Source organism: Cricetulus griseus, chromosome 6 (assembly GCF_003668045.3).
Source record: "Cricetulus griseus strain 17A/GY chromosome 6, alternate assembly CriGri-PICRH-1.0, whole genome shotgun sequence".
Lineage (NCBI taxonomy): Eukaryota > Metazoa > Chordata > Mammalia > Rodentia > Cricetidae > Cricetulus > Cricetulus griseus.
Window position 1 is genome coordinate 51,430,521 of NC_048599.1, and position 24,424 is coordinate 51,454,944.

The 24,424-nt window shown below is 44.4% G+C and overlaps 1 protein-coding gene across 2 annotated transcripts; it reads right to left on the minus strand.

The window, feature by feature from the left end:
- Positions 1–325: 325 nt before the first annotated feature.
- On the minus strand, positions 326–22,681 carry Blvra (biliverdin reductase A). Of its 2 annotated transcripts, none has more exons than XM_027421913.2 (8): positions 22,559–22,681; positions 17,805–17,837; positions 16,164–16,282; positions 12,621–12,740; positions 11,636–11,733; positions 5,764–5,871; positions 2,407–2,578; positions 326–660 (listed from the first exon to the last, which is right to left on the minus strand). In XM_027421913.2, the coding sequence occupies exons 2-8, from the start codon at positions 17,814–17,816 to the stop codon at positions 402–404; spliced, it is 888 nt and encodes a 295-aa protein (XP_027277714.1). In that variant the 5' UTR covers positions 17,817–17,837; positions 22,559–22,681; the 3' UTR covers positions 326–401. The 2 variants fall into 2 exon arrangements, with proteins under 2 accessions (XP_027277714.1, XP_027277715.1); XM_027421914.2 differs by having other exon boundaries at positions 17,805–17,928; positions 22,559–22,607.
- Positions 22,682–24,424: the final 1,743 nt, after the last annotated feature.

The following is a 24,424-nucleotide window of genomic DNA, read 5'->3' on the forward strand; positions in this document are numbered from 1 at the left end:
CACTAAGACAGGATTACCAGCAACTAGAGGTGACCCTGCGACTGTGAGAGACAGCCACATTCCCTAAAGAATGGAAGGCAACTCATGGTAAGCAGTGTGGAACATGGGTAGACCTTCAAATGCACTTTTTTTTTTCTTCTTGGATGACTTCAAGCAAGCTTTTCCACAAGAATGAAAACACCGTTGGCTATATCCAACAGGTTGCTGCTAGGAAGACAAAATAAAACTAGGCTATAAACCATGACCACAGAAGGGTCTTCCCTTATTCTCATGGAATGGCCCTAGCACCAAATATTATTTGCAACACGGTTTACAACACTACCCGTTTTGTTTATCCAATGTATTTAATTGGAAGAGCTATGGATGAGCTGCTGGTAAAACCAAACCCTGGCGCTCCCTCCTCACTTCTTAGGGCGGCAGAGCTTCTGGATGTCTTCAGCCAGGCCCAGGCAGTGCAAGATGCGCTTCTTCTCAGCAGCCAGGTCCTCTGCAGAGACCTGGCCCAAGAGCTTCTGAATAAATATATCCTGATCTTTCAGAAAAATGTTCTTATTGACTCCTACATTTGGCACATTCTCCAGGGATCCAGATTTGAATTGGAAACTTAAATATCTGTTTCTTTTTAAACCGGGCCCTTTCTCTTCAATCCAGCATAACAGACTGCAATGACAAAAAATTCCTCATGTTAAAAAGCACACTGGACAGAAACTGAGAGAAGGTAAATACATACAGCACTTGTACAAGCATGAGAGCCAGAGCTGAGATCCTCAGCTCCCACCCCAAAGCTGTGGGCGTGGGGCCCACTTGTAATTCCAGGATCCCTGGAAAGCTGGCTAGTCAGGCTCATGGAATCTGTAAGGTCTAGAGTCAGTGAGAGACCCTGCCTCAGAAAATAAAGTAGAGACTGGTCAAGGCAGATGACACTTAACATCAATCTCCAGACTCTACATACATGTGCACATGTGTTAGCTCACACACATGACCACGTCACACACATACCAAAAAACAAAAAACAAAAAACCCAAATAGGGAAGCAGATGGGTACTCACACCTGCCTTCATGTGACAGACCCATCTTCCCTGAAAGGCTGGCTCACTGTGGAGAATCAGTGGCGCCCTGATCATCACCACCACCACCCAAAGGCTCCAGGTGACTATGTTTCCAACATTACTATAGTCAGGTATTTATTTTGCTTTGCCATTAGGGGACTTCCATGTAATCACTGCTTTGCACCCCGAGTCTTAAGGATTGCTCTAAGGGAATCTAGATAGGGAAGGCAGGCAGCCACAAGCCATGGAAAACTGCAAACTGTTGTAACCTCATGTGTGAATTCTCAAGAGTTACTTCACTGGATTCACTTCTCAACACAAGCTAGCAAATACCATCCTGTTGCCAACAAAGTGCCTCTATGTCTGCTTCACTTTCTCGACATGACTCATAGACTCAACTCTCTCCAAGATATTCCTTCATTTATGTTGTGTCTTCTTATTTTTAGCAGAGCCAGGATACCTGGCCATGGAAAACAGAAATCTCTGCCTAAGCCAATTGTGATCTCAGGCAAATACATCACTGACTATTAAAAAGTAGTAAAAACAGCTGATCAAACTTTATCTAAAAATGTATTCCCATGTGTATTTTGCAAAGTTCACAGAACAAGCTGGGTGTGTTGGTAATTCCAGCTAAGTATGAAATTCTCAAGTTTGAGATGGGCTACACAATCTATACAGTAAATTGAAGGCCAGCCTGGGCTACCATAGTGAGATCCTGTCTCAAAAAATTAAAAAAAAGAAAATTATGACTAAGATTAATTTGAATGTAGTTTATTCACTATTTTTACCTTAATTCTAGATAAAATTTGAGTTATTCCAAACAGTTTTATCTACCTAAAAACAACTTCTTCATATGTCCTTCCAAATAACAGAGTGTTAATGTTTGAGGGAATCAAAATACCAAAATGTTTCTTGCACCTCAACGTCCTCCTAACTAAAAACATGGAATGGTGGCAATGGCATATGCCTATGTATATGCTACTACTCAAGAGGATGAGACAGAAGGTCTGCCGGAGCCTAAGAGTTTTGGATTAGCCTGCAGAATACAGTGGCATCCTGTCTCAAATATAAATAGAAAAATAAATAATAAAGCTTAAAGTAATTACTTGCATAACTTAATCACTTACTTAATTTCTGTAAGCCATTATTTATTTAATGGCAACTGGACTTACATTGTTCCTTCACACCTCAGCGGGTAAAGGATGGAAAGACAACATAAAATAGGTTAAAGTTCTCTCTACAGCAGACACTTGTCTTGGGTCTGGATGCCAGGGAACGGTCCTTCAGGGCCTTTCAAGAGTTACCCTATGTCTGCCTGAGGATGTTAAGAAATCTCTTATTACTTCTCACAACTCACCCCTTGTTCTGGGTCTCGAGCTGCACAGTCATTTTCAGATACTGATCTTCTTTTCGGTCTTCCAAGGTGGCAGAAATAAGAGAAAGCTCCCCAAAGAGGCAGACCAGCCAGGTCAGGCGAGAAATGCCACTGAATGCAGGGAAGCCAAACTTCTCTTCTTCCAGTGGGCTAGCTGCAAGAGATCACACATGTTAAGAGAGCTGGGAAAAAAAAAAAAAGACTGTCTCCCAAAGATTCATGCCCAGGGAAGCTGGGGAAGAGAACAGCTGATATCCTGCCTCGTGGCACACATGTGTACAGTGATCAATAAAAGGCTGAAACGCAAGGTGGCTAAATGGAAAATTTTCTTTTCTTTTTAAAACATACAGTATTAGGGGCTAGAGAGATGGCTCGGTAGTTAAGAGCACTGACTGCTCTTCCAGAGGATCTGAGTTCAATTTCCAGCACCCACATGTCAGCTAACAACAGTCTGTAACTCTAAGATCTGACATCCTTACACAGACGCACATGCAGGCAAAACACCAATGTACATAAAATAAGAGTAAATCTCTAAAGATCAGGCTGGCCTCGACCTCACAGAGATCTGCTTACCTCTGCTTCCTGAGTGCTGGGATTAAAGGCCAGCGAAAATTTTCTTTTTTTAATTCAATGTTGTTAGTAAAACAAGACAAACGAGCAACAGGAGTCAATACAGCCAGAGAGAATGAAAAAGTTTGTTGTTTTGTCTTTGTTTTAAAGAGAGAGAGAATTGGGTGAGTACAGTGGAAGAGCCAGGAGGAATTAAGGAAGAGAGAAAACATTATATTGTACAATTTTTTCTAAGAAACAGTTTTTAGAAAGTTTCACATTTCTATTGTACAGAGCAAGTGCCAGGATAGGCTCCAAAGCTACACAGAGAAACCTTGTCTCGAAAAACCAAAGAGAGAGAGAGAGAGAGAGAGAGAGAGAGAGAGAGAGAGAGAGAGAGAGAGATCTGGTAAGTGGGAGAACTATGACATTTTAGTCTTTGGGACTTAGATTCTTGTAAGTATTGCCTGTTCAGATGGCAGGAGGATGTCACCATGACAACATGAAGTGTAAAGAAAACAATACATTTAGTCTAATTCAGTATCAAGACAGTTGGTGTCTGCTGGGTGGTGGTGGTGCACACCTTTAACCCCAGCACTAAGGAACTAAGTGTGACCTTTGTCAAACTCGCCTTTCTGAGTTCATGTCTTCCATACCACAAGGATAATGAACAATGGCTTCAAGAACTTCAACTTCATTTTAAGACAACACATAGCACATTCTCAGCAGTTTCTTGCTCAAGTTAATGGCCATGCCACTTCCTGTCGTAACTCACGTAATTTTCAAGACAGAAGACATTCTTGCCACTCAATAATGCCCTTCTGCTCAGAAGGGCATCCTTTCTGTAATAAAAGCCTTGGGATGGGAGGTACAGACACTCAAGGGTGGACCAGAAAGGACTCAATCAAAGGTGACCCTAAGATCTGGATAATCACCTACAGTAGATACTTTAAGAATGACTGACAGAGGGCTGGAGAGATGGCTCCAAGGTTGAGAGCACTAGCTGCTCTTCCAGAGGTTTAATTCCCTGGTGGCTCACAACCATCAATGAGATGTGGCACCCCTCTTCTGGCCTGCATGCATGCAGAACACTGTATACATAGCAAATGAATAAATCTTTTAAAAAAAATGACCAACATAAGTTGTGTGGTGGTGGCACACGCCTTTAATCCCAACACTCCAGAGGCAGAGGCAGGTGGAGCTCTGTGAGTTTGATACCAGTCTGGTCTACAGAGTGAGTGCCAGGACAGCCAGGTCCACCCAGAGAAGTCCTGTCTCAAAAAAAAAAACAAAGAATGACTGTCACAAAAAAAATCCAAATTACACATGAAGGATGACTGGTTTTGGCAATGTCCTTGTAACTTGATGGAGGAAGTAAAAGTTGTTCCCAAATAAGATGTATGAAAACATTGCCCTCTCCAAACATCTATTCCCATCCTTTCTGAAATATTTTCACCTACAATATTCTATAGAAAAATAACCTCCAAATAGTTGTTTCATTTTTTTAAGATTATTTTTATTTTATGGATGTTGGTGTTGGGTCCCCTGGAACTGGAATTACAAACAGTCATGAGCTGCCCTGCTGAGCCATCTCTCCAGCCCCTAGTTGTTTCATTTTTGTAATGATGAGGACTGTGCCCAGGGTCTCTTTGTGCTAGGCCTTCTAGCCCTGAACTCTCTTTCCAGCCCTAGTTAAAATATCACCAAGAAAAACTGTGCCTGTAAGATCGGGATGGAAGCATCCCTGCCATTCGGACTCACTTTTTTTCACTCAAAGTTGCAATAAGCGATTAAATCCCATTAAGGGAAGAACAAAACCAGAGCGACAACTGATCTTCACCGTCCACTTGAGTCCACTTGGAATCACCTGGAGTCACACTTCCGGGTGTGTCTTTAAGGGACATTTAAGAGATTTACATGAGGAAGAAGAATCCCCATGAAAGCAGGAGGCACCCACACCATGAGCTGAAGTCCTGCACTGAACAAACAGTGGAAAGGGGCAAAGTGAGCTAGGTACCCGCACTCCCGTCTCTCCACTTCTCCACTTCTGACACAATGTAAACACCCTCCAGAGTGCCGGTCAACAAGGGGCTGTGTTAACGCCTCAACAGCCAGCAGAAGAAACACTGCCTCTAGCTGCTTGTGTCAGCTGTTTGTCATAACTAGAAAAGTTATTAATATAGACGTTATTGTTCTTGTATGAAGCTCTCTAAAGCTATAGCCTTTAATCTCTTTTTTAATTTTTTTCCTTCATTTTTATGTGTATGGGTGTTTTGCCTGCGTGTATGTCTGTACACCACACACTTGAAGTGCCTCCCAGAGTGTCAGGCTCCCGGGAGCTGGAGTTCTGTTTAAACAGCTGTAATCCACCATGTAGATGCTGGGACTCAAACTTGGGTCTGTGAAGAGCAGCCAGTGAGTGCTCTTGACCTCTGAACCATCTCTCCAGACCCTCTACTTTAATCTCTTTGTGACGTAAATTATGTGTGCGGATACCGATGAAGTGCTGAGGGATATGTTCCTCTCCTAATCTGCACTTGACTCTCTTCCATTGCTTTCAGCTTTATTACACTTATTGACTTTCCCTCATTTTGGTATGACCTGAAATGACACTACAGAAGCAGTGTGAGGTCAAGAACCAAGCTGCACCTGAGCAGAGGGTCCTGGGGCTCTCAGAACTTCTAAGACACCCAGGTGACAACTCTAATTTGGATGATTTCTGGTGTTCATACAGATGACTGGGTTGGCTGGGGACCTCCTCCGGGACCAGCAACCCTGCCTCACACCGACCTGTGAAGTGAAGAGATCCTTTCAGCAGCTCTTTCCCCATCACTTCTTGTTTCAGGAATGCAAATTCTTCCATCAAGAGTTCCACATGCTCCTCATGCAGGACTTTCCCTGTTGTGACAAAATGGAATAAAAGGTGCCGTTACCCACAATGTATAGCTAGCTGTGTGCTCGGAGGTTATGTCATTCTTCCTCCAGACCTGGATAGAGTACGTCTACATATAGTGTCCAGAGCACACATTAGGAAGACACCACCCACACCCCAGCTGACATTAATGTGGTGGGCTTCTAACAACTCTAAGCCCATGTGAATACTTATTTTCTGGTTAACATTGTGCTGTGGAATAATCCTTCTGTACACTGTGGAAATGTGTTGCTCTCATTGTTAATAAAAAGCTGATTGGCCAGTAACTAGGCAGGATTTTCAGGGCAGAGAGAATGCTGGGAAGAAGAGCAGAGTCTTGGGAGTCAGGAGAGATGCAGAAAGAAGCAAGATGAATGTGTTGTGTTGAAAGAAGGTACTGCCACAGGGCAGAGGGTAGGTAAGAAATATGGGTTAATTTAAAATGTAAGAGTTAGCTAGTAACAAGCCTGAGCTATTGGCTGGGCATTTATAATTAATAAGTCAACTCTGAATGGTTATGTGGGAGCAGCTGCTACGACACAGAGAAACTACACCTACAATAATGGGTATCTGTGGGAGGCACAGAGGTTCCTGTGCTCACAGATAAGTATTAGGGTTTGTTTAATCAAGAATGTTACACACACAGGACTGTCCCTTAAAAGGGAGGGACACATAACCTGTTGTTATCTCCCTAGAAGGCTGAGAACAGAGGTGGCTAATCACCTGGTGACTTTTGTGTGCAGACCCTTATCAAGAGCTGGTCAACCTATGGAACCTATCTTTAGGGAAGGTGTCACATGTACCTCACTTTTGATGTAGTCTCATCTTAAGCTTTATTATGCTCATGAGACTGAATTAATCATCACCAGGAACATTTTCACCAAACTGTGCTGTGCTTAAATATGTCTAAAATAAACCACTTAGGCGCAGACTCCTGAAGTGTGAGCTAACACCTGCTACTTAGGTGTGTTGAGCTCAACTACTTCTTGCCTCCTGAGGATCATGACTCTGCTGGCCATGGTGGTCACACAGACCCCTGCAGATGCCCTAATGAATGTGATATCTTTTGTAGTTTTAATTTGCATTTCTTTAAAGACTGGGTGCTGTCTTACTTGCTTGCCACTTTGGAAAATGAAATTTTCTACCATGTACCTTTTTTTTAGTTAGGTTACTTGGTTTGTTTTAAGTTGTAGAATCCTGTAGATGCTCTGAATGCTAAACTTTTCTCAAAGATGTCATCTGTACATAGCTTCCTCGGCAAAGGGTGCTGTTTTTCACAATATCCCATCTTTCCTTTGAGGCATCAGCAGTCTTTACAATTTGACAGTTTTATCCCTGTACTTTCCTGGTGCTTTTACTATCACATGGAGAAGCTGCCGCCACCTTAAATGTTATGAAGGATAATTTCTTAATAAAGGATACTTGGAAAAGTAGATATTCACATGCAAAATGCTACACTGCACGCTTACCAAAATCAACTCACAACATATTAAATACTTAACTATAAGCTCAAAAACTTGGAAACAATAGATGAAAACACATGGTAAATTCTTGAGAACACTGGCTCTGTGTTTGTGAGAAAATAACATTACCAGAAACAACTTAGAAAGAGTTTAAGATTCCATCACAGTAGGAGGTACAGCAGCAGGCATGGTAGGAGGGAGCAGGCAGCAGGCATGGCACCAGGCATTAGGAATGATGTAGGCAACAGGCATGGCACAGGCAACAGGCATAGAAGCAAACAGCAGGCACAGCAGCAGGTACGGCAGCAGCAGCAGGCAGCAGGCATAGCAGAGGCAGCAGCAGGCATAGCAGAGGCAGCAGCAGGCATAGCAGAGGCAGCAGCAGGCATAGCAGAGGCAGCAACAGGCATAGCAGAGGCAGCAGCAGGCATAGCAGAGGCAGCCGGCAGCAGACACAGCAGCAGGCAGCAGGCACAGCAGCAGGCAGCGGGTATGGCAGCAAAACAGGAAGCTGAGTGAACACATCTTTAACGAAAAGCACAAAGCAGAAATAAAGACAGAGGCACTCAGAAAAAGGACAATATAATCTCAAACTTCCAGATTTAACTCTCAAACTTCTCCAAACACTGTCACTAACTGGGAACCAAGTGTTCAAATTCTGAGCTTTTTTTTTTTTTTTTTTTCAAGACAGTTTCTCTGTGGCTTTGGAGCCTATCCTGGCACTCACTCTGTAGACCAGACTGGCCTCGAACTCACAGAGATCCGCCTACCTCTGTCTGGGATCAAAGGCATGTGCCACAGACTCCTGGCCTGAGCCTATTTCTTATTCAAATCACTGTAAATGGATTAGGCAAAGATTGCTTAGGTAAGACCACAAAAGGACAGACTAGGCCAGGCAATTAATCCCAGAACTCAGGAAGCAGAGGCAGGTGGATCTCTGTGAGTTCGAGGCCAGCCTGGTCTACAAAGTGAGTTCCAGGACAGCCTCCAAAGCCACAGAGAAACCCTGTCTCAAAACATGCCCCCCTCAAAAAAGGACAGACTAAATCAACACAAATGACATGCTATCAAACCAAAATGCTACATATAAAAACAGAATAAAAATACTACTTACAAAATTAATTTAAATACTTGTAAAATATAGATCCAGGGCTGGAGAGATGGCTCAGGGGTTAAGAGCACTGGCTGCTCTCCCAGAGGACCCAGGTTCAATTCCCAGCACTCATATGACAGCTCACAACTGTCTGTAACTCCAACATCTGACACCCTCACACAGACAAACATGCAGGCAAAATACGAATGCAAATAAAATAAAAATAAATGAAAAATATAGATCCAGTAAGGGGTTAATATCCAGAATATATAGAGAACACAACAGGAAAAACGGGTAATAAAAATAAAAATTTAAAATAGGTAATATGTGTAGAAATTTTTTTTTCTTTTTAAAATTTTTATTTTTGGTTTTTCGAGACAGGGTTTCTCTGTGGCTTTGGAGCCTATCCTGGAACTAGCTCTTGTAGACCAGGCTGGTCTCGAACTCACAGAGATCCATCTGCCTCTGCCTCCCGAGTGCTGGGATTAAAGGTGTGCACCACCAACGCCTGGCGCATAGAAATTTTTCTAAAGAAGACATACAAATGGCCAGCAGGAAAAAAATGTTCAACATTTATCATTAGAGAAATGAAAATAAAACTCACAATGAAATATCACCTCATTCCATTTAGAATGGCTATTATAAAAAAGGCCAAAAAATTGCTGACAAGGATGTGAACCGAAGGAAAGGGTATCCCTATACATTGCTAGCATGGCTCATAACTTACTGTCATTATGGAAAACAGGGTCAAGATACACCTAACATGACCCACCAATCTCATTACTGCATGTGTAAAACACAGGAAGTGGAATGTGAAAGAGACATCTGCACCCCCTTGTTCATCTCCTACTCTTTCAATCATAGATTCAGAATAAATACAGCGGGGCTTTCCCACAGGATACTATTCTTCCACAGTGAAGCTGAAATCCCGTCATTCCACCAATGTGGGTGAGCCAAGAGGGTATTATGTTAATGAAACTGGTGCCACTCACTATGTGGAATATAAGAAGCCATTCTTATGGAAATATAGAGTAGAATAATGTTTACTTAAAGGTTGGAGAGGAAGACCGGAGAGGCTAGTCACTGAATACAGATTTAAAGGAAGAAGGGATATCCTGTGTACCTGTCCAATTTGGTTAATCCACCAGATCCTATGCCATTCAGGCCATATCCTCCTGGCATAGTCTAGGTTCACATGCTATGCTCTGGTCTAGAGAGTTCCCCGCACTCTAGCCTGCTCTCTCCCTAACCCCAGACCTAAACCAGATCATACAATTCTTCACAGGCTCATCCTGGTGAATCCTTGGAACCTCACCTGCCTGCACCATACCCACCAAGCCTAGACTGTCTGCTAGCCTAGCTAGCCTGTTTAATGGCCAGGATCCTGACCCACCCGTGCTATCCTCACTCCCAGGCATAGCTTGGGGAGCATATCTTGCAAACCAGGTGAAACAGACACAGCCATGTACATACCATGTACATGATTTCTTTCTTATTACTGCTTTCTTGTCAACCAGGGAACTGGAATTGTCCCGTTCCTCCCATCCAAAACCAACACTGAATCTGAAAGTATTAACCAACTCCTCATACCTGATAGAAAAGTAACTGAACTTGGGCAACAACCAAAACAAAAACATACTTCCATTCAACAGAGGCAGCCTAGACTCTCACACTTGATACACAATCAAGAGAAGTCAGTCCACATGCTTAGATCTCCCTGGAAAAAAGCACAATACGAAAGCCTAGATGGTATATCCTCCTCTCAAAGGCCAGCAGTTCCATAGAAGTGTTTTCCAATGAGAATTATTTAAATGGATCCCAGGCCACTGAACTAAATTTTTAAACTTTTTTTTTTAATTTTGTGTGTATGTGTGTATGTATATTATGTCTGAGCACCACATGTGTGAAGGCCAGAAGAGGACATCAGACTCCTGGGGCTGAAGTTACACACAGCTATGAGCTGCCATATAGGTGCTGGGATCAAACCTAAGTCCTCTGTTAGAGCAACCATTTCTCTTGACTGCTGAGCCATCTCTCCAGCCCCAGGACACAGATTAAAAAGAGCAACCAAACTTACACAACTGATGGAGTTTAAAGAAGACAAGCAAACAATGAACTTAAACAGAATAGCAATAAACTCCCAAAGGATGCCCAAGAAAACAAACAGAAGGCTGAACAAATGACAAGGACAATTAGGGATTTGAAAACTGAATTCAGTAAAGAGACAAATACTGAAGCGAACTCAGGATTAAATGAAGATAGAATTAAAAATATAATAACCCAATTAGAAAATTCAGGGGAAAGCCTTAAAGTAGAATGGATAAAAGAGAAGATAAAATATCAAGACTTTGGGTCTCTCCAAAGTGTTCTTTTGTTTTGTTTTGTTTTGTTGTTGTTGTTGTTTTGAGACAGGATTTCTCTGTATTGCTTTGGAGCCTGTCCTGGAACTTGCTGTGTAGACCAGGCTGGCCTCAAACTCACACAGATCCATCTACCTGCCTCTACCTCCCAAGTGCTGGGATTAAAGGCGCGCGCCACCAACACCCGGTTCCAAACTGCTCTTAGTTCTGCTGTGTGGAGAACAAGAAACTCTCAGACACCAAATGGGCACAGCTGCTTGACTTTGGCCTTCCAACCTCCAGTGGTATGAGCTAAGTAAATCTCTTTTCTTCATGAATCACCAACCTTAGATCTTCTGTTATAGTTACAGCAAACAAAGATCTCCACCCCTACAGCTTGACATGAGAACTATGATATGATATGTTCCTGGTATCCAGTGAACATTTAATATTCCCTTAATGGAACAAAGACACTATATACATATAAGACAATCAGAGTGGAACAAAAATACTGGAAACATATAAGGCAATCAATTACTCTGATTTGGGCATTTTCCATTAGTAAGAATCTGAAGTACAACCAAAGTACCAACATCATGACACTATCACATGTGGAAACCGAGCCACTGCTCCATCAGAACAAAGCCAGGAGCCCACAAACTCCTCTCCATCCTTCTAACTGACACACTTCCTCATGGGTTTAGAGCCTTCAGGCAAGAGGGGGGCAGGGAACTCTTAGCACCAAAGCAGATGCAGATAATGCAACATACATGAAAGGCAGAAAGATGGTACCCTAGAAACTAAGGGGCAGACACCTGGCACAAGGTTTGTGTTCCAGAGTCAGAGAATACGTCACCTTTCTGTGCAGCTAGCTCCCACAGGTCCTGGGCCGCTGTAAAAGACAGTGTCATGGGGTATTCCACAAGGACATGCTTCCCAGCCTGAAGAAACTGCCTTTGAAAACAGAAACACAGGGAAAGGACACTTCAAGTAAACACTCAAATGCCCTGAATGTCAGAGAACAACTCTGCAAATACACAAGAGCCTGTGTGTGAATGTAACAAACAGCCAAGAGTCAGTGTCCTACAAAATAAAGAACCATGTATACCGCAATCTTTGTCTATACTGTGAGAAAGGACTTTCCTGGTTATAAAATTATTTGACTATTCCCCAATGCTCAAACTTTAGTTTGCCTTCTATTACTGTGATGAATACTATGTGGAAGTATTCAGGCATTATGCTGGCTGACTCTGCCACCTGGCAGAATACACCTGGTCAGCATGCAGGTGCAAAGGACCCCTTTTAAAAGAAAGACCCCCACCCACTTACTTTCTCTTTCCTGCTGTTTCCCTGGGGCAGACAGGACCTTTTCTGGATCCTTCTTCTCTTCTGTCCTCTCTCTGTCTCTGTGTCTCCTTACCTCTTTTCTCTTCCCTCCCCCCTTTCCCTTTCTAATAAAACTTCTCTCACTTAAGCTCTGTCTCCCTGGCATGTTTGTCCCCCACCTCGGTCACCCTCCCTCACCTGCCATGGAGTCCGTCAAGGTCCCCCACGCACTTATTCCTAACACTATGACCAAAAGCAACTTTTACCCCCACCCCATTTTGGAGGCAGGGTCTCACTATGTAACCATGACTGTCCCAGAACTCACTCTGTAGACTAGGCTGGCCTGGAACTCACAGAGATCTGCCTGCCTCTGCTTCCCAAATGCTGGGATTAAAGACGTGCGCCACCACTGCTCAGTCTAACAGTAGGTCACAGGAAAAGCCGAATTTTCTGTGTTGACTAGTAAGTCCCATTTGCACAGTTTTAGCAAAGCCGACCTGCATCAAGAAACCTACCTTATATAGTCTTCATGGCTGGAACTCTCACTGCAGATGTAGGCAACCCCAATCTCTTGGCTGCAGAGAGCATCTTCCAAAGAAATCTGCTGTACACCATCAAGGCTCCCCAGCTCTCGTCTGTTTCAGAAAAATAGACAGCCTCAAAAGTAGACAGAGTCAGTACTTAACAGTACTCTTCTCCCCTCCTCCCAAAAAATGCCCAGGGATGAGGCTTTTGGAAAGTAAGAAATTCTCTTTCCTATTTCCTGGGTATTTTTTATTGTAGAGTGAGGAAAGCAAACAGCATTAGGGTTGAAGTCAGAGGACCTGGAACGCCAGCACTGCCACCAATAGCTTGTAGAAGCCAGAAGTCTTCCAGTTACTCCTCTAAAATAAAAAGAATCAGATCCTTGTACCTCACATAAAATGATCTTTGTGGTTATTTGTGGTGATAGTTTGTTTGTGATCTAACAAATAAAGCCTGCCTGAAGATCAGAGGGCAGAGCTAGCCACACTAGTTAGCCATAGACTACACGAGATTGATCCAGTCTAAAAGAGAAACAAGAGCCAGGCAGGGGTGGCTCACACCTTAAACCCAGTTCTTGGGTTCACACGCCTTTAATCCCAGCACTAGGGAGGTGCAGACAGGAGTAATATGGCTGGGCAAAGAGAGGAATATAAGGAGGGAACAGGAGCTCAGAGCACTCAGTCTGAGGATTCCTAGAGTCAGGATTGTGCATTCAGTCTGAGGATTCGCAGGGACAAGATCCCTTTGGTCTGAGGATTCAGTAGAGGTTAAGATGTCTCTCTTTGTGGCTGGCTCCTTTACATCTCTGACCTTTCAGCATTTACCCTGACATCTGACTCCGGGTTTTTATTATTAAGACCTATTAGAACTGTGCTACAGTCATTTCCTACTGGGATACTAAGCTCCTGGTCAAATATTGTAACTACCGTACCAAGCCACATCTCACACTTGCATCACCCTGGTCTAAACTACCACAGACTACAAGATGCTTCACATACTTCAAGGCTTGGTGTGTACTATGAGAAAAGCAAGCATCCCTGCCTCCATTACAACTGGCCCAGAGAGGTTATAACTGCCACAGCTGACCAGTGGGGCCAGGATGGAAACCTAGGTGACTATCACTGACAGAGAACATAGTAGTAAAAGGTCCAAGACGGTGTCATCCTGTACCATGCCCCAGTGCAAAAGCTGTGGGGAGTAAATGATCCTAAAAGGATGCAGTCACAAAACAACATGGGGGCAGACAGCAGAAGCTCCAGCCAACAGCAGCTTCAGCCAGTAAGGAATTCATGAGCTACCCAACCCATGCTGCTGGGTTTGATCAACACTTACTGTTTGCCTACCGTGTGCTGGGCGCTGTAGGGGAAAACACGGAGAATGAGCTCACGGTGACACACATACATTTGCAGCAGCAGGACCACCACCACCAAAAAGACTAAGTGAGAAAACTGCAGGGAAATGGATGGGAGACTGGGGAAGGCCAGGAACACATCTAGTCCAGGCTTTCTAGGGAAGAAACAGAACCCAGCAAGGAGACCATAGACAAGGGTATACTAATAGCAGGATGCAGTAAAGCAGGGCTGTGAGTGGGCCGTCTTTCCTGATGACCGAGGGAGCTGAGGAGGTCTCAAGGGCCGCACTGTGGCAGCTAACCAGGGCTTAAGGAAAAAAAAATGTTTCTGCTTCAACCTTGAGGGTGCATTATACTTGATTCTAACTTCAGGTAAGGCTGCGCCCCCCCCCCCCCACCCCGGGTGTGTTGGCTAACAACCATCATGATTTCCCTGGTCGTGCAATCCTCCTCCCCTGCTTCAATCTGGCAGGAAGAAATGACTAAGAGAAGATTCTAGCACATATGGTTTTCTCTCACAATTGGCCTGGAGACAGGGGCCAACTCAAGTCAGTCAGGCTGGAAGAGTGTGGTCCTGTGAGTTAAAATGCAAAATCCTTCTGCATGGACCACCTCTAGTTATTTATAATTCGTGAAAATATTTATCTGTCGGGCATAGCGACTCACATCCAGCACTCAGAGGCAGAGGCAGGTCTGTGAGTTAAGGCCAGTCTGAGCTCCAGAATAGCTATGGCTACACAGAGAAATGTAACATGAGTTCTAATAGGTCTTAATAATAAAAGCCTGGAGTTAGATATGATGGGGTGAAAGCTTAAAGATCAGAGAAGCAGAGCAGCCAGCCACTAGAGCTCTTAGCTCTACAAAATCCTCAGGCTGAAAAGAGAGCGAGTGAGTTTCTCTCTCCTCCCTCCTATATTCCTCTCTCCGCCCAGCCATCTCATTTCCTGTCTGTCTGTACAGATATCCAGATTTCTATGGTTAGCTAGTGGCTAGCTCCGCCTTCTGTTCTTCAGGCAAGCTTTCGTTGTTACACAAGCAAGGTATCACCACAGAGAAACCCTATCTGAAAAAAAAAAAAAAAAAAGAAAAGAAAAAAGGAAGGAAGGAAAGAAATATTTATCTGATGTCCTCTGGAGCACTGGAAGTAGAGACCTGCCTGAACTTGTCCCCAACACACCGTCACCCCTCAGTATCTGTGTCTACTTCATAACTGATCCAACATTGCAGATACTTAGTGAGTGGGGCGAGGGCAGACCTGACCATGAAGAAAAACAGGGAGGGAGAGTTCAATTTAGTTTCCGCTGAGTTAGAGTGAAAAAAAATCCAAACAGAAAAGTACAATAAAAGCAGAAAGGGACTTAGAGTGGGGGTGCAGAGAAATGGGAAGTTGAGGGGGAAGAAGCAACTAAAAAATTTTTTGCTTAAAAATGCTGTGAGAGCTAATAATTTGCATGTTAATGCTAAAAAATTAATTAAAAATTTCAGCGCAATTACCATTCTGATAAGAAGTGTTGGACTTTCCTTTAAATGTAATCTTGGGCGGGGCGTTGGTGGTGCACGCCTTTAATCCCAGCACTCGGGAGGCAGAGGCAGGCAGATCTCTGTGAGTTCGAGACTAGCCTGGTCTTTAAGAGCTAGTTCCAGGACAGCCTCCAAAGCCACAGAGAAACCCTGCCTTGAACCCCCACTCCCCCCAAAAAATAAATATAATCTTGGGTTTTCCAGTTGTCATAACCGAAACAAGATTACTGAACCTTTCTATATCTCTGTTTTCTTATCTTGAACTGGAGCTGGCAATAGTCCTGAGAATGGTATAAGGAATATAATGTACAAAGCTACCAGGATGACTGTTCTGAATGACAAAATAGCTAAGTGACATACACCTAGACTTCTTTCAGGCCAAAACTCACTGTGTACCTTCTGTAGTAAACAAACACCGTGCCCATTTACTGTCCCATGAGGGGTCTGCACTGGGCATCACTCAGACACTTAGCTGTAGGTCCCTGACTCTTTAGTTCCCTGAGAACACCAAACTACAGAGTTTCTAGCAACCACACTATGTGTGGATTTTGGAAGAAGCTGGCTTTCCCTTACTCTGGGTCTAGAAAACATCCACGCCCTGTGGTGTTATCACTCATTGTGATTTCCATGAATTGGGGAGCACAATCCAAGTGGGACTTACCTGGACACAAAACCAATCAGGTTCAGGAATGCTGACGAGTGTGGGTCCCTCAAGTCCCTTATCCTCACGGTGCCAGCTCTGCCAACACCAACCACTACCACACCAAATTTCCTCTCAAGCTGAAATACCAAAGACCAATGTGAGGTTTGAAAACAGTCCAGGCATCTAATGGAGTACATCAAAACAGAGGGATAGGTCGGGTTCTGGCAAGCAAGGAAATATATGAGTTGGAGTAAGACTACCCTAGAAACCATACAGTTAACTACTTCATGGACTGCAGTGGAAAGGAAAGACCTGCTGGGACAGATCCACCTGATTGTGACTGAAGGGACACTAGCCCACTGGAGCATGTGGCTCTGGCAGGCCCTTTCCTTTTCCCCATTGCCTCTGCTGCTAAAAATTGTTAAATTGCATTCCTAAAGCTAGCCACCAATGGCTAGTCCCTTATTTGGCCACTTCCTCCTCCTTCAGAAGTCCAACATTCAAAAGCCCCCTTTGGCTCACCTAATTAAGATGCCAAATTAAAATTAAACACCTCATCCTCACACTAGGTTTCCCAGTTTACCTTTATAAACTATTATTTGCCTATGGGCCACTTCTGTCTCCTCTTTATCCAGAGACAGTCCCTCTGGGACTTTCCCTTGTCTCTGTCTCCTTTACCACTGCATCCTAGACCATTCTAACACAGACCCTTCCCTTCTTGTAGCTTAAAAATTACACCTGCAAGGTCATTTGCTGCTGTTTTTCTGCCTGAGCCAGAAAGCAGCCACTTTAACTTTTCTTCCCTGTCTACTAAAGGATATCTGTGAAAACAGGTGTTTGGGTGTGGTCTCTGCCTAATCCCGGGTCTGAGAGGAAACCTCCCCTTGTGCAGGAATCCCCTTCAATGGCAGTTGTGGAAGCAGATCAGATTCTGGTTGGTGGCTAGAGTAGATAATCCAGGAAGTCATAGAAAAAGTATCCAAGAGGAAGTGACCAGAGACAGAATGCTGTGTCATAGAGACACTTCCAAAAGAATATAGCCAATAGTTATGTTAGCTTTTTGCTTATATCTGATTATAGCAAATATCTGAAGTAATCAACATATAAAAAGGCTGTTTTGACTTGTTATTTTGGAGAGTCCAGTCCATGACAAGTTGGCCCTGCTACATGGACTAACTTAAGGTAGGCAGAAATAGATGACAACCCAGAAAGTCCTAATACTTCCTCTATCTCCTAGAGTCATGTATACCCCATCAACCTAGAGGACAAATGTTTACCTGCTTGGGCTATTTCTAAACTCTTTTCGGGGGTGGGGGTGGGTTGGGCATATTGAGTAGATGAAATAATGAATGCTGTAAATAAATATCCTTGGTCAGTTGGCCTTGCTGCATGGGCCTGGAGGGCCAGCACACTATGCCAGGAGCACATGGTGGATGAAAACCTCTCTCACTTCATGGCTAGGCAGCATAGTGACCCACAGCAGGCACGGATAAAAACTCAGAGGAGATCATTTTTCCTCTATCACCCACAACCATAAACAAGTAGGTAGCCTAAGGGAAAGTGTTTTTGAAAAATCTTGAAAGGAAAAGGATAATCTGTGAGAGAAATACGGCACGCTGCAGCAAAAGTATCCCTGAAAGCCCTCTGCGTGGAACTCACCTCAGCATCCATCTCGGTCTCCTCCGTCGGTGGCTGTGAAGACAGAAAGAGATTCAGGACACTGGGGACACTGACACAAACTGTTTTCACACTTAGCTCCAGATGTCAACACAGCGGGAGGGAACTGGGAAGAGGAAACTTGTGTGAAAGGCATGAGCAGACATCTCTATTCACCTCAAAAAGTGAGCCCCAATAGACCAAGGTGCAACTGTACCAATGTCCAATTTGGTGAGTCAGCAAGTTTTTAATTGAGGTCACTAACAGGAGTGTGGTGAGGGGTTAGTTACAAGGACCAGGGGTAATCAGTAGCACAGGGGCAGACTCTGAAACCTGCGAGCCTTGCACTCTCTACAATGCTTGCAGTGGACAGAAAGTCCAGTTAAAAATTTCTTTTTTGTAGTATCATTTTCTCCTTTTATTTTATTTTTTTAAAAGCTGGGTAGTGACCCTCAAGTATCTTTCCAAGTTCCTGTTTTCCCCCACACTGGAACATTTTCTTTGCCTTGTGACCTTTCCCTTCCTTCTTGGAGGAAATGTTGCAATATGGAGACCATGCCTTAGAACAGGAACACCAACTGAGGAACTGCTTAGATCAGATTTGTCTGTGGCCATGTTTGTAGGGCATTTTCTTAATTACAGCCAACTGCTACAGGAAGGCCCAGCCCACTGTGAGCAGTGCCGTTCCTGTGCAGGTGGCCTTAGGCTGCACGAGAAAGGTAACTGAGGAAGGAGAGAAAGCAAGCCAGGAAACTGCCTTCCTCTATTGTCACTGCTTCAGCTCCTGGCTCCAGGTTTCTTCTGCCTTGAGTTCCTGCCTGCCCTTCCCTCAATGACTGTAACTTGTGGTTAATAAACAAAGCTTACCTGAAGATCAGAGAAGTAAAGGAACCTGCCACTAAAGAGACCTCTTACCTCTACTGAATCCTCAGACCAAAGGGTGATCCTGTCCCTATGAATCCTCAGACTGAATGCCAAGAGTTCCTGTCTCCTCCCGCCTTATATTCCTCTCTCTGCCCAGCCATATCACTCCTGTCTCCACTTCTCTAGTGCTGGGATTAGAGACATGAGACTCTCAAGTATTGGGATTAAAGGTGTGAGCTAGCACAATTTGGCTCTGTTTCTTTTAGACTTGATCAATCTCTTGTAGCCCAGGGTGGCCTTGAACTCAGAGATCTGCCAGCTTCTGCCTCCCGAATGCTGGGATTAAAACTGTGGCCACCACTCTCTGGCCTCTATGGCTAACTAATGGCTAGCTACACACTCTGATATTCAGGCAAGCTTTGTGGGTTTTTTTTTTTTTTTTTTTTTTTTTTTGGTTTTTCGAGACAGGGTTTTTCTGTGGCTTTGGAATTAGCTCTTGTAGACCAGGCTGGTCTCGAACTCACAGAGATCCACCTGCCTCTGCCTCCCGAGTACTGGGATTAAAGGCGTGTGCCACCAACGCCCGGCTTTGTTTGGTTTTTCAAGACAAGGTTTCTCTGTAGCTTCAGAGTGTGTCCTGGAACTCGCTCTGTAGAACAGGTTGTCCTCTGCCTCCCGAATGCTGGGACTAAAGGTGTGTGCCACCACCGCTTGGTGGCAAGCTTTACTTGTTAAAGCACAAACAAAATATCACCACAGTAACCTGTAAGCCAAATAAATCCATTCTTCCCCCAAGTTGCTTTTGGTCTGATTTACTATAGCAGAAAAGCTGACAAGGACAACTAACCTATGTGACCCTGGTTTTCCCCACCTCTTCTTTATCATCAGTCCTGTGTCCCCCAAATGCCACCACCACCTTTGGCCCACCAGGAATGGTACACAGGCTGGTATCTTCTTCCCTAGAACTGCTGGTGGGCAACTTCCTAGGGATATCATCTCAGCAAACGAACATCCCTATATCTGCATGGTCTGTGTCTACCCTGGATAAGTAGCTAGAGTCATGTCTCTATGGGATGATGTAGTTCCCCAAGTTCCAAATTGGAGGTCACAGTTTACTTTTCTAGAGACAAGCTAATCGTACCATTTCTCCCTCATAGCTGACTTCCTACGGGACCTGAATTTTCTATATAAAAGAACTGCCCAGCAGTCTTTCTGGACACTTCACATTAAAGCAAAAGGAAGAAGCACACAGGTGATCAGGAGTCACAGGCAGAGGGAAAACATGGTGAGATAAATGCAAACAGAGAAAAGGAAAGCAATGTGACATAACAGCAGCACTAACTTCAATAGACTCTTTGGCCATCATGCTAAATATGCATTCTTGATACAGAAGCCCTGGAGCAGAGGGGAGTTATGGACCAGTTTCTTCTACCAGGCATCTTAGATGGTACACCACTGATCCAGAACTAGCCTTAAGGAAACGCTAGGGTTGCGAGGAGAATCTTGCAAAGATTAATTTTCTTTGTTCATTGTTTAGACCTGCTAGATGTGTTACTTTAACTTTGACAGGACAGCTGGATAACCAGAGATGATGAACAAAGATAAAGACACCTCTCTGTCTCTTGCCTCTGTGTGTGTGTGTGTGTGTGTGTGTGTGTGTGTGTGTGTGTGTGTGTCCAGGAGGCTGAGAAGGGAGGTAAGGGCACTCTTAGTGCCCCGGTCCTGGGATCTGATTCTCTTGAAGTAAGTGTAGTGATCATGAGTAACACTGAAATAACTCCCATAAAAATAAACTCTGGGGCTGGAGAGATGCCTCAGTGGTTAAGAGCACTGACTACATATCTGCACAAGTAGTTGGTGGCTAACAACTACTTGTAACTCCAGTTGCAGGGGATCCAATGCCCTCTCCGGAGAGGGCATCTGTGTGGTAAACAGACAAACATGAGGCAAAACACCCATACACGAAAAGCAAAAATAAATGAATAAACAAACAAACAAAAAAACCAAACAAACTTTATTTGGGGCAACCCCAAGAATGTCTCGGGAAGACTACATGACTATCTGGGCCTGTGCTAAGGACATGTTTCCAGCAACTTCCTCCTTCCTCCTCAGGACACATTATCTGTCCTTTGTGATCTAAAGCAGATTTTTCCTATCTTCTAACTGTAGTGAAAAAGTGACCCTGCTATAAGGCAAAGCTGTAAAAGGCAGAGGGTGAGACAGGGAGCAGAGGAAAGGGCTAGTGAGGACACCTGAAGATATGACAGCAAAACCTCAAGCACAGTCACGTAAACACAGTGAGAAGAATAGTAAGTCAGAGGGGATGGATAAAACAGTAAGTAATGTAGACACAAAGGTGTAGAGAAAAGGAAAGCCAGAATGTGAAGAGCACTAGCTTTTCTCGTTGCGCATTGGTGGTGCACTCCTTTGATTCCAGCACGAGGGAGGCAGTGGCAGGTAGATCTCTGTGAGTTTGAGGCCAGCCTGGTCTACAGAGAAAGTTCCAGGACGGTCAGAGCTATTACACAGAGAATCCCTGTCTCACCCCCGCCCCCCCCCCCAAAAAAGGACATTGGGTTTTCTCTTCATGAAGCTGAGAATCATCCCATAAAAGCTCAGCAAGTGACCAACACCAAGACATCTTTCTAAATATCACGCTAAAAGCCGTAAGACAGTATACTTCCATTTCTGATCATTTACATAATACTTGGAATAAAAAATAAACTGACCAAATTTAAATCTTATTTTTGTAGGATTAGGTCTTCCAAGTTTTAAGATCTATTAAGATGTAGATTATCCTAGATTTTGTCAAACATTGGCAGGAAAGTGGTGGCAAAGGAGAGAGAAGTAGGTAGGGTGCTGTGTCAATCAGCTTTCTATCACAGCGACAAAACAAAACACACTGTTTATGTTTTCAAGCACACAACGCCATCAAACACAGCCTGAAACACCTCTGCTCAGGTCTGACACTATCGGCAGATGTTAAGAGCTACTCTTTATGAGAGAAGAATCTATTTATAATAAAAAAAAATTGAAAAAACCTATTCTTACAGAAACAAACTGGTTTCATTAGAAAAACACAAAGAATTTTCATATTCTCCTATCATTTCTTGGCATTAACCATCAAACTAGTATATCTTGGGATCATATTGTGTTAGCATATTTTATTTTATTTATTTATTCATTTTGGTTTTTTGAGACAGGGTTTCTTTGTGAGATAGTCCTGGTTGTCCTGAAACTTGCTCTGAAGACCAGGCTGGCCTAGAACTAGAGATCTGCTTGCCTCTCTCTGCCTCCCAAATTCTGTGATTTAAAGGGTGCCCCACCACCAGCATTAACTTTTTTTTAAAGTAGGAGGTAACCTCAGCCTTATTACTGAGTTCAAATAGCATGCAACCTACAATGCAATCCTCACAGCATTGCCTCCCCCCTCCCCACCAGTTTCCAAAGAATAAAGTGCAGCTAGGAGAGATTAAAGGACACTCCTGAACTCCTGGAGCAGACCGTCACTCGTCACTCAAAATTCCAGGGTAGAGTTCAAAGTCTCCATTCTGGAGATGAACTGGAACCAGAGGCTTAGTCCCGCCGATTAACAGCGATAAACCCACCAGTCTACAGGAGGACCGAAACCATCAACACTTTTAAATGAGAGGCAGATTTCATTTCTTGCCACCGTCTGCACTTAGTAACGCCCAGGTCCAGAGCGGAGTCTCCGGCTCGCCGCCACCCGGCCTGCAAAGGGCCTGGCAGAGAGGAGCTGGTGACTAGGATGCTCCGGGGTCCCGAAGGGCGGCAGGACGGCGCGGGCCTACCGACGGCCTCAGCCATGGCTATCCGCCTCATCACTCCCGGAACACGCGCCCGCCCCGCGCCCTTCCCGGGTCCGCGCTCACCTCTCCTGCCGCCCAGCACTCGGCTCCAGCTCCCCCGCAGTGCTGCGGCCCCGCCGCCAGGGGACGAGCGAGACCAGCGGTTGCTGGGATTCGATTGGCTGCCGGACGGGTGGGCGGGGCTTGTGTCTGCCCGCCTCTGCTGTGAGCCTACGCTTCTGAGCCTGGCTACATTACTAGTTCCCGTCCTGCGTCCTGTGGAAGGCGCTGTAGTTTTTACACTGTTTGTTGTGGTTTCGCTACTTTTGTCAGCTCCCTTCACACCCTATGGAACTGCCTGAGGCTTTTTTTTCTGGTGGTGGGTACAGTCGGGACCTTTTCTAGTATAGTGGCTCAAGCACAATTGATTTGATACAAGTTTGTTTCTGTAAGAAGCGAAGATTCTAGGAAACCAGTGATTGTGATTCTCTGCCCTCAGGGCTAAGGAAACATTTCCCCAAGGATAGCCTGGTCTCTCCCTGGGAATGGCCCAGGAGTAGACACCCTGTAGAGGGACTGGGGTGCTCTGCGCGTAAAGTATACCATCTGGTCTTAAGGGTACTAGGGAAGAAAAGTAGGGAGAGGGCATGCAAAGGACGCTTTGGTATCATGGACTGTAGTCTGTTCCAAGACTATCAACATTTCCCCTTTATCCCGCGATGAATCGAATAGTGTTATGTTGGTTGCAAAGAGAAATCAAGCCTTTATTTCCAAGTGGTGTTTTTTGTTTTGTTTTCCTGAAAAGGGATAAACAAAATGTCTTCACTACGGATAGGGTACCGAGCACAAACAATTAAGTGTAACTTAAAGTCTAACCACTTCTTACCTTACTCCCCCCCCCCGCGCCCCATTTCCCTGCAATCTTTCACCCACACATCAGGCAGTGACCTTAAAAATAATAACTGGGCTGGAGAGATGGCTTAGCAGTTAGAGCACTGGCTGCTCTTCCAGAAGACCCCCGTTCAATTCCCAGCATCCACATGGCAGCTCACGCCTGCCTTTTTAACTCCAGTTCCAGAGGACCCAACACCCTTACACACACATATAAGCAAGCAAAACCACCATTGAACATAAAAATAAACATTAAGAAATTAATTAAAAATAATAATTAGCTAGACATTGTGGTATAGACTGATCCCAGCACTTGGGAGACAAAGGGAATCAAGGCTAGTCTGTGCTGCATAAAACCCTGTCTCATAATGAAGGCTAGGCCCCAGGAAGGAAAGATGAGTAGAATCCCATGTGCTAGGAAGCCTAAGTCAGTGAGCTCCAGGTTCAGTGAGAGACCACGCCCCAAAAAACAAGATGGAGGGTCTGGAGAGATGGCTCAGCTGTTAAGAGCTCTTGTTGCTCTTGCGCAGGACCTGGGTTGGATTCCCAGCACTCACATGGCAGCTCATAACCATCTGTTCTTTAACTCCAGTTTCAGGGGAAGCAATGCCTGGCTCATCTGATCTCTGTTGGAACCAAGCACATATGTATGAATAAGTCATATTCTTTGTTGTTGTTGTTTTGAGACAGGGTTTCTCTGTGTAGCCCTAACTGTCCTGGACCTTGCTCTGTAGATCAGGCTGGTCTCAAACTCATAGATCCACTTCCCTCTGCCTCCCAAGTGCTGGGATTAAAAGGCATGCGATACAGTTACAGAGTCTTTTTGTGCACTGTGAAGATATGTTACTCTCACTGCTCACTGGTTTAATAAAGAGCTAATGATCAATAGCTAGGCAGGAATAGGTTAGGCAGGACTTGCAGACAGGGGAAAAAAGAGAGAATGTGGGGATGAAGAAGTCACCAGGGGGTTGTGGGGAGAAGCAAGATGGGGCTGAAGAAAGGTACTGCCAAATAGATTAAGAAATATGGGCTAATTTACTATGTAAGAGCTAGTTAGTA

Bases quoted from the DNA above. Each gene is read 5' to 3' on its own strand.
- Blvra (XM_027421913.2), bottom strand. The intron at 12,741-16,163 runs GTAAGTCCCACT...TTTCTGAAACAG, and splicing joins CTGATTGGTTTTGTGTCCAG to ACGAGAGCTGGGGAGCCTTG. The intron at 5,872-11,635 runs GTGACGTATTCT...TTGTCACAACAG, and splicing joins GGAGCTAGCTGCACAGAAAG to GGAAAGTCCTGCATGAGGAG.